The sequence below is a fragment of the Ursus maritimus genome, unplaced genomic scaffold, assembly GCF_017311325.1.
Source record: "Ursus maritimus isolate PB19 unplaced genomic scaffold, ASM1731132v1 scaffold_1, whole genome shotgun sequence".
Classification (NCBI taxonomy): Eukaryota; Metazoa; Chordata; class Mammalia; order Carnivora; family Ursidae; genus Ursus; species Ursus maritimus.
The window spans coordinates 64,747,285-64,762,393 of record NW_024423343.1 but is presented as its reverse complement, the minus strand read 5'-3'; the positions used below and the strand labels follow the sequence as shown (position 1 = coordinate 64,762,393).

Genomic DNA, 15,109 nt, shown 5'->3' with positions numbered 1-15,109 from the left:
GGGGTGGGGGTTGACTCCAAGATCATGACCTGAGCCGAAGGCAGATGCTTAACCAACTGAGCCATTCCGGCACCCTGGGAAACCGAATTATTTTCTAATGGTCTAAAAGAATTAAAGAAATTACCTAAGAGGTTTAATTTTTTCCGATAGTGTAGGGGTGCCCAGGTGGCTCAGTCGGTTAAGTGTCTGCCTTCACCTCAGGTCATGATCCTGAGGTCCTGGAATCAAGGCCCCTGGGATCAAGTCGCCTTGTCCGGGTCCCTGCTCAGCAGGGGTCCTGTTTCTTTCTCTCCTTCTGCCTCTCCCCCGTTTGTGTTCTTTCGCTCTGTCAAATAAATAAATAAAATCTTAAAAATTCTGTTTTTCCTATAGTGTAGCTTATGCTGTATATTTCAGTATTGTTTACCACTTGAATTTTCTGAAGGGCAAGTAGAAGAATGGAGGAGCTGAGAATAAAAATAAACAGAAAAAATACTTTGTTAACTTATAAAGAACGATGGATATCATAGAGTCTACAAAATAAAAAAAAAAGGCAAAAAAAAAGAAAAAAAACCCAAAACAATAAACTGGGAGAAAAAAATTGAAATTGCTATTATGGATAGAGACCTGGCAGAAAAGACATAGATGAGTCATACTGAAATACTATAAAATATGAATCAACTAAATTAATTTGTATTAAATAGTTAAATTATAGGTTGAGTTCTTTTTTTAAATTTTAATTCACATTAAATTATCTATAAACAGGGAATGGCTTTCAAATGATCATTCAAACGCAAACATTAATTACCATACAACTCTTCTGGAATACTTATTTTGTACAAAGTGAGGCAAGTTTTCTTCTAGAAGAAATCCCCAGATAAGAACTACTCTCCAATTCCTCTTTGTTTTAGATTCTTCTATTGCTTCTGTTGAAGTTTATTTCCCTGAGGAACTGAAACCAACTGCATTCACTGGTGTGTGTCTAGAGTTTGCAATGGAAGCCAATAGTTCTGAAATTAGTCCACTGAGGTCAATAGCGTCTCTTCCGCAAGTGTTATTATTACCTGCTGATGAATGGATTAGCTTTTTACCTCTATGTGGTTCCTACCTGCTTCTTTTATTTACTGTGATTATTTGCTGCCTATAGAGCAAACTGTGGTTAATATCAATAAAGGACAACGAAAACAATAATGAACTTAATTTCCTCTGTGAAGGACAATCTTTCTCACAACTAAGACAAACCATATGGGATACAGAAAGCTGTAATGGGGAAAAAAAAAACCAGGTTTTGAGGTCAGAGAGACTTGGATTTAAATCTTAGCATTATGATATACTAGCAGAGTGCCTTGGGGCAGATTACTTAATGAGACTGGTCTCAGTTTTCTCTGTTCAACAGAAACAATATTAATAATTCTATTTACATATCTGACATAGGGTTAAATGAGAAAATGAATGAGTGCCTTCTATAGTGGACAATCAGTGTTGGATGAGACCTCCTTCCACTGTCTCCCTTTCCTTATGTTATCATTAAAGTAACAATACATGTCTTAGTCTGCTATAAGGATCTGCAAGTACACCAAATGCGATCTTCATCATGGTGTTCATATTCTTTTCGAGAATGAAGGGACCTTGAGGAAGATGAGCTACTTTACTGAAAATAAATGAATGATTAATCTTGAGAATAGACATACATGCTACCAAATGGGCAGTCATTTGGTCGATAATGATGAAAAGATGAAATGATTCATTTATGCTTCGGATATTCACAGTAAATATTCAGTGTTCTATCCCATAGACCAATTTTCTGCACAATTGGGTCTGTCAAATTGGTGCAACCTCCAGATGCATAAGGCCATTTTCGATAATCTCAGGGTACGTGAAGCTGCGCAACTCCCTCCAGGGTTTATACCTTAGCCCAGCCATCAGTCTCCCTGGATGAGCTGTAGCTCTGTGTTGATATGATAAATTTTGCTACAGTGGTGTGGATACCAATGGAAGATAATTAAATTTTTCAATAAAAGAGGGCACTCATTAAACCTGAAGATATTTGACATCTAAAATGAATAGAGAGGCAAACTGCCTGATTATTCAATCACCAGATAATATCTTAGACTAATCAATTAAAAGAAAGAAAAAGTTTAAAATTAACCTTTTACATTTTAAAAATTCTATCTATACATACACTCAAGCATGCACACATACACAAATTAAGGGTTATTCTTATTGTTTTTTGTTATATCAATTTCAAATTATAGAAAGAGTTTTGTTCTGTTAGTATTGCTAAGATAAAAGTTCTTCCTTTTGTATTTTTACCACAGAGAAAGATTATGAAAGAATATATTTATATTTTATCATTGGCATTGATAAAATATAAGTATAGTGACATTTACGTTCATTTCTTGAACACCTAGCACTACCTTCTTAGAGACAGCCAGAGGTTATCTACCTGATCAGGAAACTATAGAGTTTCACTCTCATGAATTACTTGGAAGTTCTGCATTTTGTTTTAATAAGGTGAAATGGCTTTACACATATAAAATCTTGAGGCATGTGTGTGTGAGTGCGTGTGTGTGTTTAATAGTTTTTGGATCAATAGGAAATATTCTCTCATGATTTTTGCCATATAGAAGATACAGTAACTTTTGCTGAATGCAAGAAGGACAGGCAGAAATAATCAATTCCCAATTTTGGGTGCGAAATGCAGAAATACCCAGCAAAGCAAGATAAAATCTTAGTTTAGTCATTGTTTTTCATAGCTATCTCTTCCCAAAGCTTTAAATTAAGTGCCAGTACACATGGTAGTTGTTTTTTCTTTTCTTTCCTAATCTCTCAATCCAGTAAGAGTGTAATAGCAGCTGTAAACTAAGAGCTAGAGAAGGGGATTAGATAATCCAGTAATTGGATACATTTTGAGACAGAATTTTCTAATCATCCTCCACCTGTATATGTGTATAGTAGGTCTACTCCATTCATGTCATAGTTGCAATGCCGGGGAAAATGGAGAAAATAAAGAAAAATTAAAGACATGAGATCCTGGATATAAGGCATCTAACACAAAAAAGAGGTAAAAGGAAGCATAGAATGACAGTGGGGCAGCAAACGGAAGTCAGTCCATTCAGAAAGGAGCAAGGGGGTGGAAGGCTCTGGGAGGGAGGCCTCCAAGAAAAATAATATTTGTAGATTATCTGATATGTTTGAGCACTTGGGGAAGGAGTAACAAAAATGATCAAAATCAAAAGCTAAACTAAGAGAAAATAATTGCAAAAGACACATCTCATGAAATACTGTTACTAAACCGTACAAGGAACACTTAAAACTCAACAGTAAGAACACAAACAATCCACATAAAAATGGGCCACAGACCTTAACAGATACCTCACCAGAGAATATATACAGATGGTAAATAAGTGTATGAAAAGTTGCACCATATCATATGTCATCAAGGAAATGCAAATTAAAACAATATTGAGATACCACTACACACTTATCAGAATGGCCAAAATCCAGAACACTGACAACACCAAATGCTGGATGAGGATGGGGCGTAAAAGGGACTCATTCATTACTGGAGGGAATGCAAAATCATATAGCTGCTTTGGAAGACAGTTTCGTGGTTTCTTATAAAACTAACATACTCTAACCATACAATCCAGCACTTGCATAACTTGTTATTTACCAAAGGATTTGAAAACTCTGTTCACGCAAAAACCTGAACAGCAGCTTTATTCATAGTGGCCACATCTTGGAAGCAACCAAGATGTCCTTCAGTAGGTGAGTAGATAGACTGTGGTACATCCAATCAATGGAATATTAGGAATATCATTCAGTGCTAAGATGAAATGAACTATTAAGCCATGAAAAGACATGGAGAAATCTTAAATGCATATTGCTAAGTGAAAGAAGCCACTCTGAAAAGGCTACATGCACACTGTATGATTCCAACTATATTTCATTCTGGAAGAGGCAAAACTATGGAGACAGAAAACAGATCAATTGTTGCTTAGGGTTGGAGGTTGGGGGAAGGGTGTGACTAGGTGGAGCACAGGGGATTTTTAGGGCAGCGAAAATACTCTGCATGATAATATAATGATGGACACATAGCATTATACATTAGTACAAACCCACAGGATGTACAACACAAAAGTGAACTCTTATAAACTATAGACCTTGATGATTATGATGTACTAATCTGGGTCCATCAACTGCAACCAGTGCACCACTCTGGTGGGGGATATGGATAAGGGGGAGGTTATGCATGCATGTGGGTAGTGAGTATACAGAAAATCTCTGTGCCTTCCTCTTAAATTTGCTGTGAACTTAAAACTGCTTCAAAAAACTCGAAGTCTTAAAAAAAAAAACAAAACCTAAACTGGACATCCAGCTAAACATGGTTAAAACACAATCAAAGGGGCACCTGGGTGGCTCAGGTCATGATCCCAGGGTCCTGCTACTCCCTTTCCCTCTGCTGCTCCCCCTGCTGTGCCCTCTCCTCTCTTTCTCTCTTTCAAATAAATAAATAAATAAATAAATAAATAAATAAATAAAATCTTTAAAAAAAATCACAATCAAAAGCAAGTGTTCATTCTAGGGAAAAAAGTGTACCAAAAGAGAAATACAACTAATTTTGAACATGGTATTATATCTCCACATATTAGGGCATGGTCAAAAGGAAAGATAATTTTTTTTTACCTTTTTTTTTTTTTGGTACATGAAGAAAAATTAAGATTAGTTGGCCATGCTGTGGACATCCTGTACTCATCTTTTCTTTAGATATATTTCTTCTTTCTTTCTTTCTTTCTTTCTTTCTTTCTTATAAAGAATGAGTGTGGCTGTAGTCCAATAAAACCTGATGTATAAAAACAGGCAGTAGGCTAGATTTCTCCACTGGCATTAGTTCACCAGTCCATGTGTTTGAGTAGTATTGACTCAGTTTACAAAAATCCTTTATGTATCTACACATCTCTATTTCACCTTGATATGTGGTTTTAACAGATAATTTTGAAAGCTTCCTAAGGAAATGAAAGATTAATATCAATTTATAGAGTTAGTGAATTGACAGCCTCCCTTTCTTTCTTTCTTTCTTTCTTTCTTTCTTTCTTTCTTTCTTTCTTTCTTTCTTTCTTTAATGTTCTATATTTTATTTATCTATTATAGTATTTTTAAAATTTGAATTCAGTTAATTAACATATAATGTATTATTTGTTTCAGGAGTACAGATCTGTGATTCATCAGTCTTATATAATACCCAGTGCTCATCACAACACATACCCTCCCCAATGTCCATCACCCAGTTACCCCCACCCTCCACCCCCTTTCCCTACAGCAACCCTCAGTTTGTTTCCTAAGATTAAGAGCCTCTTATGGTTTGTCTCCCTCTCTGGTTTCATCTTGTTTTACCTTTAAAAGGAAAGATAATTTGAGAGAGAGAAATCTTCATCTACTATGTAAGAAAAGAGTGAGAATCCAGAAGTAATAGTTACAAGCATATTAAGCAGAAGTAAAGATGTAAATGTCAAAGACATAGCTGAAATAGAAAAGGAGTTGATATGAGGCATCTCTATTTCATTAAAAGTCATTTGTAATATTTGACTGTGTAAAAATATGCGAATGTATTCTTTTGGGAAAAAATAAATCCAAATAAAGCAATATCGGGAAGAAGCAAGATCCTATGATATGTCTTACAAAACTTCAAATAGATCAAAGCAACATAACAGAGGCTTACTATAGACTTTAGATCATTTAAGGCTCAATGTTTCAACTGTTTTAATGTATTTTACTATGAACAAAAATAGAAACTGGCTTATAGCAATTTGCAGCCTTGTATGGTAAATTACTTCCAAAAGAATGCTTCCCTTACTCTAAAAAATCCGGTCAGATGCCTAGTTATATTCTTTTCAGAAACCCTTCGTGGGTGTGGAGGTGGATGGGAGTGGGGAGGTTTAGGGGAGATCAATTCACTTTGCAAAATTATTTCAGTTTGGATTCTTGGATTCAGACATTTCATGCTATTTAGAAAGGCAAACTCCACCTTATCTCCACAACAGCTGAGTAGTAATAAGGCAAAGCAGCAGAAAGCAGGTCCTATCAAATATATCTCCAGTCTTCACACATTTATGAAAACAAGCTTCAAGGGGATTGCTTCTGATCCCCAGAACGTCAGACCTCTGTCAGGAGGATCAAACGCCCACCTCTCTGTGGTACCTGCCCAAACTCTTTTGGGCTACACATAGGCACCTCCTGGATCATATAATCTCGGCAGAGCCTGCGTTTTTGTTAAGAAAGACTTATATATTGACCTCTTCAACCAGACACATCTGAGAGTTAAGTGGTCTGGCTGGCACACAAAGGCTCCCCATTTCCTGTCACACCACAAGCTATTAATGATGTACGTAGGTCTGCCCATTTCCCCAGCTTGGGCATCAACTGACAGCTCCCTGCCACCTCTTCGCTCCCAGCTCATGTTTCTTCTGATTCTCTCCTATAAACAATTGTGATTTATGTGAACATATAAAGCTGTTCAGGAAAGTTCTTCCAGGGAATCACTCTAAACGTCAAAGCTGATTCTTTTTTAAAAAAACAAATTTTACATAAAGCTAATCTTGAATTAAAATTTACATAAAACATTATGTTGATTTTTTTTTGCCAAAATATAGTTTTGTTTTTTCACATGAATCATATAAAAAGTTTGTACAACTTGGCACCATAAACATGACAAATACTTCCTGTTTTCCATTCGGGACACCAACCACTTTTGATTCTTATTCTGTTACCTACTTTTTCCTTTTTTCTCACTATTGGCTCCAATTCCTCTGTGAACTCTTTAAAATTTGGTGTTAACAGTTTCTGTGAGTTGGAATTGAAAGGGCAGAGAGTGGATGAGAGGGGGCACACTTCACTTTTTAATGGAATGAAAACTTCTTAGAATTGTGAGTGTTGTTTGGTTCTCTACTATGTTTGTCGCAAAATGTTGTTAAATTAAAATACCATGTGAATTTATATTAAAATAAATGTAATTTCAGATGTGAGTTCCTGATAATTATTTTTCTGGGTTCTCCTTGGGTTACACCATTCTTCACCTTATGCATTGTTCCTGTACAGTCTTCCAGACTCTCCCTAAACTCGACTTGCATTTCCAAAACACTGAATGACTTCTCCTTCGTTTTCTTCCCCACTCTAAGATTTACTCAAAATCAAGATATTAAAATATTAAACATTTACTATGATTTTCCCAGACCTGCTTCCTCTCCTAGTTAACAACTTAAAAGAAGCTAAGGTCCTTCCACTGTGTTTCTATAGCACCATGCTCATAATTCTATTAAACAGTTTATTGAGTTTATCTTTTATGTGTTTATTCACCCTACCTCACCCCCAGTGAGTTATAAGAGACCTGCAGAAAGGGACTGTGTTATATTGGTCTTCACAGCCCCAGATCCTAAAAAAAGTGACACTCTCCCATTTTCTCCTTTTGATGGTAAGTTCTGGACCATCCAACAGTCTGGTTGTCCAAGCTGGACACCTGGGCATCACCTTTCTCTTCTTTCTCTTCTTCATTTCTACCAGCCTTGTGCTTATACTGTTCAGTTGTCTTTTGCCTGGATGCTTGCTATAGATAGCTTCCTTCCAAGCCTTTGCACTTCCAATCTGTCCTCTCCTCTGCTGTAAAATGAGTCCATTGATATAGAGAATTGCTCTCCTGCTAAAGAACTTCCAATGCCCCATTGGCTAAAGAACAAAATCAAATACCTTAGCGCTATACATGTAGCTGACTTCCCCTGTTGGTCTCTGCCAACCTGTCTATGATCATTTCTTTGCACAGTCTTTCCAAACTTTCAGCTTAGAATCACCAAGGTCTAGTTACTTCTTAAACACAGAAGCTACATAGGTGGTAGTGACGAGAGAATGGGGGATCAGTGGATTAGGAAAGTACCATCTTCAGTAGTTTTTCAAATGAGGTAACATGGAGACATGACTGTCATTAAAACTGTGCTAAAATATATATTTGAAGAGTAATGTAAGCAAAATAGAATTTTTGAGAAAATTCTCAAGGGAAGCATTTTATTTTCATTTGATTGCTCACAAACCAATGGCAGTATCCCTCCTCTCTAGGTCCCTCCCAGTGTTAGAACCTTGAACTGCTTCTGCCATTATACATATTTCATGTCTGAGCCTCACACATTTCCGCCAACAATAGCTTCCAACCTCTCTCCACTTTCCTTTTGGATCCAACTAACACTAGTACACTTTTTCAAGCAGCAGATCACATATTCTTTTATCTTGAAATATTATTACCTGCCTGCCCAGGTTGGGCTAAGGGCCCTTTCTCTGTTTCCAAGGCACTTTCCCATAATTCTATGAATTATTATATTGAAATTATCTTTCAAATATCTACTTTCCCCATCCATAAACTATAGGTATCTAAGGTCAGGGACTGTGCTTTCTTCATCTTCATAGCCCGAATACCTAGATGAGTGACTGGCATCAGCTAGATATTTCATAAATGCTTGTTGACTGAAAGAACGAGCTACTCTATTTTTGTTCTCTGGTTATGAATTTATACCACAGACCAGTCTGGCTTCTTGCTGGAAATAACAGACAGGTGGCAAACCTCACTATGGCAGCCATTTATAAAAATAATTGATAATGAGTGGAACAAGTTCTTAACACAGAGTAGCCTAGACTATTCCTCCAGCTCCACTAACGTAGTGACTGGACTAATCTTCTCTGAGAATATATTGTCTTGCAGCTGTTTTTTCCTATTTGCATGTAGACTTAAGCCAAATGATGGTTCTATTTGTTGCTTCATGTAGGCAATCTGTCTGGTTAAATATACCACTAATTCTAACAGTGTTGCAGAACTTGGGAGTCAAATGATATTTTAGCAAATGAGTTAGCTAATTTTGCTAGCATGGAAGTAGGTTTAGGAAAATTTTCTTTGACAGGGAATGCTTTTGCATGAAATTTTTATTGTCCCAGGATAATTTTTAAATTGTCTCATTACTTCAAAATTATGGTTAGTTAATTTCCAAGTTGAATCAACCAAAAGCAGAAGGCCCAAGGGCCCATTGGTTTATTCAAGTGATCATTTGACAGTTTTTTGCTGCAATTCTAATTCTGTGCAGGAGCTGTGCTGAATAATGGGTATATGATACGGAAAAAGCAAATGTGATCCTTGTTCTTATGGAGCTTACAATTGTCTGAAAGGCATAAAATACACAAGAAAACAGATAAAAGACAAAGATAATTTAGCATATAGTGTGATTATTTTATTCCTTTGTGTAGATCCCATCTCACTTCCTATGACGAAATTTCCAAATATAACCGACTAAAATATTCAGGTTCTGAACATACCTTTGTCTACCACGATCTCAGATAATAATCTCATCCCTCAAAAAACAGAGTCTACTGGGCATGAACAATCAAATGCCCTTCATTGGTCTTCAGAATGTAACCATATTTTACTCTCTGTACTTGATCTTATTTTTTCAAAAGGAAGAAGAAGCATCCTAGTTCCTCTTTAAGGATTGCTCTATATTATCAATTACAACTTTTCAAGATCTCCTGGGGGCTTGGGTTCCATCTTTTGGCTTAGAGAGGAGAGTCTTTCAGAAACTGGAGCCAAAACAGGAAGCAAAGTGAAGTGAAAAAGGAGAAACCATGTCTGATTTAATTGATTAAACTCCTAAACCCAACCAAATCTCAATACAGGAATACCCATGAACTTTAAAGTTATGTGAGACAATACATTTTCTTCTGCTTTAAGCAGTTAGGGTTCTATGGTTGCTGTCTTTTGCAACAAAAAGGGGGCAATAATCTAATCATAAAAAAATCAATGGCTAGTATTTGACAGAACTAATGATTCCCTTTTTCAAATATGGACTAGTCCTCTGTCTTACCTATTTTTTTCTGATCCTTTCTTTAATTCCCTCTAGATCTGCTTTATGTATAGCATCATACTGTAGAACTTCAGGACTAAAATGGATAAAGGGTAAAGAAACTAATACGTCTTGAGATCCTTAGAGATAGCATATTTTATGTGCATAAATGCCTGCTGAAAGTATGGATACACTTTTTGGAATTACGTTTGGAATACCACATGAACGATTACAATGCTATAAGAGAGATGTTAGATGAAGAAAAAATAATTGTAAATTTGAACTGCATGCTATCATTTCCATTCTGAGTGTAAAGAATGGAATATTAATGAGGCACAGAATGAAGGTTTTCTCAGTGACAATGCCCCCAATTGTAGTTCGAAAGAAAGGAGGAACTGTCATTGCATTTTGATACTGGCACACTTTCTAGAAAGCAATTAAATTGCCTTGCCACCTCAGATTTTAAGAAAGCAAAAGGTTAGAAAATACAATAAAAATGAACATTATTTCCAAAGAGAACTGAAAGTCATTGGACTATAAGATATTTGAAATCATATCAAAAAGCAGAATTTATAGCCTTATGAGTTATGGAAAAGGAAATTGAATTGTATGTTTTATTTTTTAAAACACAACTACTAAAAAGATGTTTCCATAGTAACAAGGTCAACAGCAGTAGCCATTACAGACCTTCCTCTTTTCTGATAGTGGGTTTAAAGATCTTTTCCAAATACCATTTTAAAAGCCCTATGAAAAAGTACAGCTTTTCTGATCATTCCTCTGAACCAAAAATGAGGAAAAACACACATGGAGTATTGAATTTCTCATGTTTTATGGATTATAAGCATTCGTGGCTGTCATATTTCAGAAAGAAGCCTGCCTGACTAGCTATTATGCCAGCCCTTGAACATGGGATTTGATTAGCCTGATTGTAAATCTGGACAAACAGAAGTTGTTTGCCGTAGTATTCAAACAGAAATAAAAAGCGGCACAGCATTAAAAAAAAAAAATACACACTTCTTTAACATCTAAATATTGAAAGAGTTAAGTAAATAATCCCTGTTATTAGAAAAATTTCAAAGGCTCAGAGAAGTCTGATATCACTGCTAGAGGAAGTTTTGAAAGATACAGGCCACATATTGTTTACAACAGAAATTAATAGCTCTTTGGCCATAAAATCAATTCACGTAGCGCCACCAGGAAGTGGCCTCTCCTTCCTCTTTCCTTTCTATCAAGATACGCTTGCCTATATGACAGTCATTTTGCTGCTTTATCTTCCCCACTGAACGGTGAGCCCCCTGAGAGCAGAGATATTTTCTCTTTGTATTCACAATAGTATCTCACACACATGTTGTATAAAAAAAGGTACCAAAACAATAAGTGAAGACTGAATCATGAAAAATAATGGCACAACAGTGCCTAAAATAACACAAAATCTATGGTCTATTTTTAGAAATGATATGTCAGTTCAAATGTGTACTTATGATTTTAATCTCTTGAAACCAAGAGTTCTAGATGCTTGCTCACAGACTCACAGCTGTTCAATAATGAATTGGTTCTTAGACCAAGTCCCTCAGAATCTCTGCAGGTGGGCCCTGGCATCAGTATTTTTTAAAGCTACTCAGGTAATTCTAACGTGATGCTAGAGCTGAAAATCATTGTTTTAAACTGTCCCCTTGGGGCTCAGTTAATGATTAATTTATTAATCTCCAACTTTTAGCTAGTTGGGTTTTTTCCTCAATATTGCCTCACAGTACTATATTTGCCATATCTATAAGACCTTCTATTATAACCTAATAATTTATTCTCTAGAATCACTTTTTATAATAAAAGCTCAATTTAAAAAGTTCTGTCTTGGGACGCCTGAGCGGCTCAGTTAGTTAAGCGTCTGCCTTCAGCTCAGGTCCTGATCCCAAGGTCCTGGGATGGAGCCCTGCATCGGGCTCCCTGCTCCGCAAGGAGCCTGCTTCTCCCTCTCCCTCTGCAGCTTCCCCTGCTTGTGCTCTCTCTCTCTCTGTCAAATAAATAAAGTCTTAAAAAAAAAGTTCTGTCTTACACAATTAAAAACATCAACCAACAATTACTGTATTGTATTATATTCTGTTCAATATACTTATTAGCTTTTTGTTGCATAAATTCAGCTTTTGAAAATCAGAGATGAATACAGTATCAATGCAGTAGATACTAAATAAATGTGCGTAGAATTTGGCATATGCTTTTGTGCTTTTATCCTTACCTTTTCTGGGCCGGGAATGCCTTTACACTTTCATCTATCTGAAAAAATTCCTATTCATCTTTCAAAACACCCAGATCGTATTTTTTTTCCTCCAGGAAGCCCTTCCTGATTCAGACGAACTATTTGAGCACTCTCTTCCTTGGTGCTGCTCCTGCTCTAATGCTTCTGTTTTGCACTTCTACTGCACTGCTGTTTCTTTTTCTTCTGTTTTGTTTTTAAAATGTTCACTACTTGATTGTGAACAACTTGCAACAGGTGCTGACTTAACGCTTCTCTGCTCTTTTTCTCTCAGGGTGCAGCAAAATAGCTAGAAACAACAGGCATTCAGCAAGCGTTCACTAAATGAGAGAATAAATGGCCACAGTGAAAGAAACTGGGTGCGTTTCAAAACTGCTGTTGCTAAGGATTGAATTGCATCCCCTCCAAAAATCCGTATATTGAAGCTAGAGGCCCTTTGTGATGGTATCTGGAGATGGGGACTTTGGGAGATAATTAGGGTTAGAGGAGGTCTTAAGGGCAGGGCATTCTTGATGGGATTAGTGTCCTTATAAGTAGAGATACCGGAGAGAGCTTGCTGTCTCTCTCACTGTCTGCCTTGCGAAGAAGACACAGCAGGAAGGCAGCTTTTTGCAACTAGGAAGAGACGTCTTACCAAAACCTGACCATGCTGGCGGCCTCCAGAACTATGAGAAAATAAACTTCTGTTGTTTAAGACCCCTATAGTATTTTGTTCTGGCAGCCCAAGCTAATACAACTACTAACTGGGATTCAGTTAGCTGAAGAGAACATTAATATAAACACGATAGGTATTTATGTTTTTCTCTTTTATTTCAATCCTTTAAAAAAAATAGGTGTTTTTTTTCAAAGTAAAGTTTAGATCAAATATAATTAGACAAGATGTTTCATAATTCCTTCCAAATAAATTTGAGGCATAATTTTTGGAACTTTCTTGGTAGACTAAAAAGCCAGACATAAGCACATGAAGTTGAAAATGATGTGATCTTGCAGAACAATTAACCAATAGAAAAAAGAAGTTACCTTGGGAACCACGTTGTCACAGATAGTTATTCAACAGGTTTCCTTTCCTTTCCCCCCCTCACAGGTAACATTCACAGCTATCACCATCAGTTCACAAATGACAAAGCATTTTAACACAAAATAATCAAAGAATATAATCTTAGTAGAGAATAAAGGGTGGTTTGCAAAGTGATTATGTATCCTGTAACGGAGAAAACTTCCACTATATTCTTTATTCTTCTCATTTCAGCCTATGTTGGTGAAACTTTGTTAACAAATCCATCTCTGGGGTAGTTATAAAAATTTCTGCCATTTACCATTTTCACTCCCGAGCGCTCTACTTTGTTCCTATTTCTAACTATTCAAAATCTCTTCCTTATTCTAATTCTTAGGACCAGTAAGTAAACTGAGTAAACTCAGTTTAATCTCATCAGCCATGCAGCAGCCCAATGAAAAATGCCTGTCTACTTAGATGTAATTATCTTCTCTCATTTTGTCAAATACTGAAGATAAATGGTGCTTCTGGTACCATGATTACTTTATATTTTGGCATTTACAATATGTCATATAAGTATTTATGCAAAGGCTATAAATTAAAGACTAACCAATAGAGCATCAAAACTTACATGTATGGACCCAATGAGACTACCCTTGCTATTACAATTCCAAGAATCAGAGTTGTTAAAACTGTTGAAAGAAAAGAGATCTGCAAAAGAAAATGTAAAGATATTGTCAGTTTGGAAGAGAGATTACTATATTGAAAATATTAAGTGTTTCTCTTTTTACATGAGTAAACATATATACAGCTTTTGTTTATAGTATCCTATAGTAGTTTTTTCTTATAGACTGTTGTTGATAATCTCAGGCATGTAACTTTTTATCAGACCATAGTATTATTTTTTTCCCCCAAATAGGAAGGCAAGTATCATTTATGACTAATCTTGCAACATGGCTTTAATTTTTTTAGTGGCTTACTGTATAGAATACAAAACTGGCGATTTTTGTTTATAAAAGTCAAAGGGAAGTTGTTTTCTTTTTTCTTCAAGTCCTATTTTGGTGTTGACTTGTGCTTTTTTTCTATCTATAATTGCTTCTTCTGCTTCTGTCTTTACCTTACCCTCTCCCTATCAAGACAGGATCCCCACACACACACACCCACTCACACATATTTTTGGGGTGCATCTCCTTTTTTCTTTCTGTTCTCTAGCTCTGTTAGTCTATTTTTCCTATTTGATTTTGCCCTTTGGTCTGTGTTTCTAAAGTCTTTTTTTTTTTTCCTTTCTATTCTGTCACTATTTCAGCTAGTTAAAATATAAACTGGTCTGTGTGTATATGTGATCTGTGCACTCATTATTAGGTCTGTGTTTCTGTCCTTAATTTTTTAATGGATGAGCACATTTTAGACTTCTTTCTCTAATAAGAAAAACATAATGTAAAGTTGCTTTTATTTCATTTAGTTATCATTAACCTTGTTTCCCTGATTGTTAGTTTTTAACTAGAAAGAAGGTTCTGTTATGAGTCCCGAGGATGGGATTTTTAAGTAACACTCCCAAGGTCACATGGTTAAAAAATGAGAGAGGGAAAATTCAAATGCAAACCCCCTAACTCCAGATCAGGGCTCCTAACTACTCTGGGTTTGCTCACTGGGAGATTTATTTAAATATTACAGTATGACACTTTTAAGGGACACCGGTAAAAATGTTCAGGTATTAATAATATGATAGAATATTAGCTTTCTTTTCATAAATGCCTGGCCTTCTGCTCTCAGAAGATAACATTTATGTCTACAACACGTGAAATGGAAAATTGTTCAGCCATTTCAGATAATTCACAAAAAAGCTGCTTTTGATAGACTCATGATTATTTCTGCAAGTCTGTTAGGGAACAAAGATAGAGTGGTCAGAATACTTTGGAACATCATCTCCACTCTCAGCTTTACCTGGAAGGACTCTGGGAAATAGGATCCATAACAGGATCCTTAAGGAAGGATCCATAACTGTGGATACAC

At 36.1% G+C, this 15,109-nt stretch overlaps 1 protein-coding gene across 1 annotated transcript in view; it reads right to left on the bottom strand.

Annotated features, from left to right (window-relative positions):
* The window catches only part of SLC38A11 (solute carrier family 38 member 11), a 60,635-nt gene that overhangs the window by 30,764 nt on the left and 14,762 nt on the right, over positions 1-15,109 (bottom strand). The window contains exon 7 of the mRNA XM_008687037.2: positions 13,728-13,807. Within this exon, the coding sequence (XP_008685259.1) occupies positions 13,728-13,807 (80 nt within the window). The remainder of the gene's footprint in view (positions 1-13,727; positions 13,808-15,109) is intronic.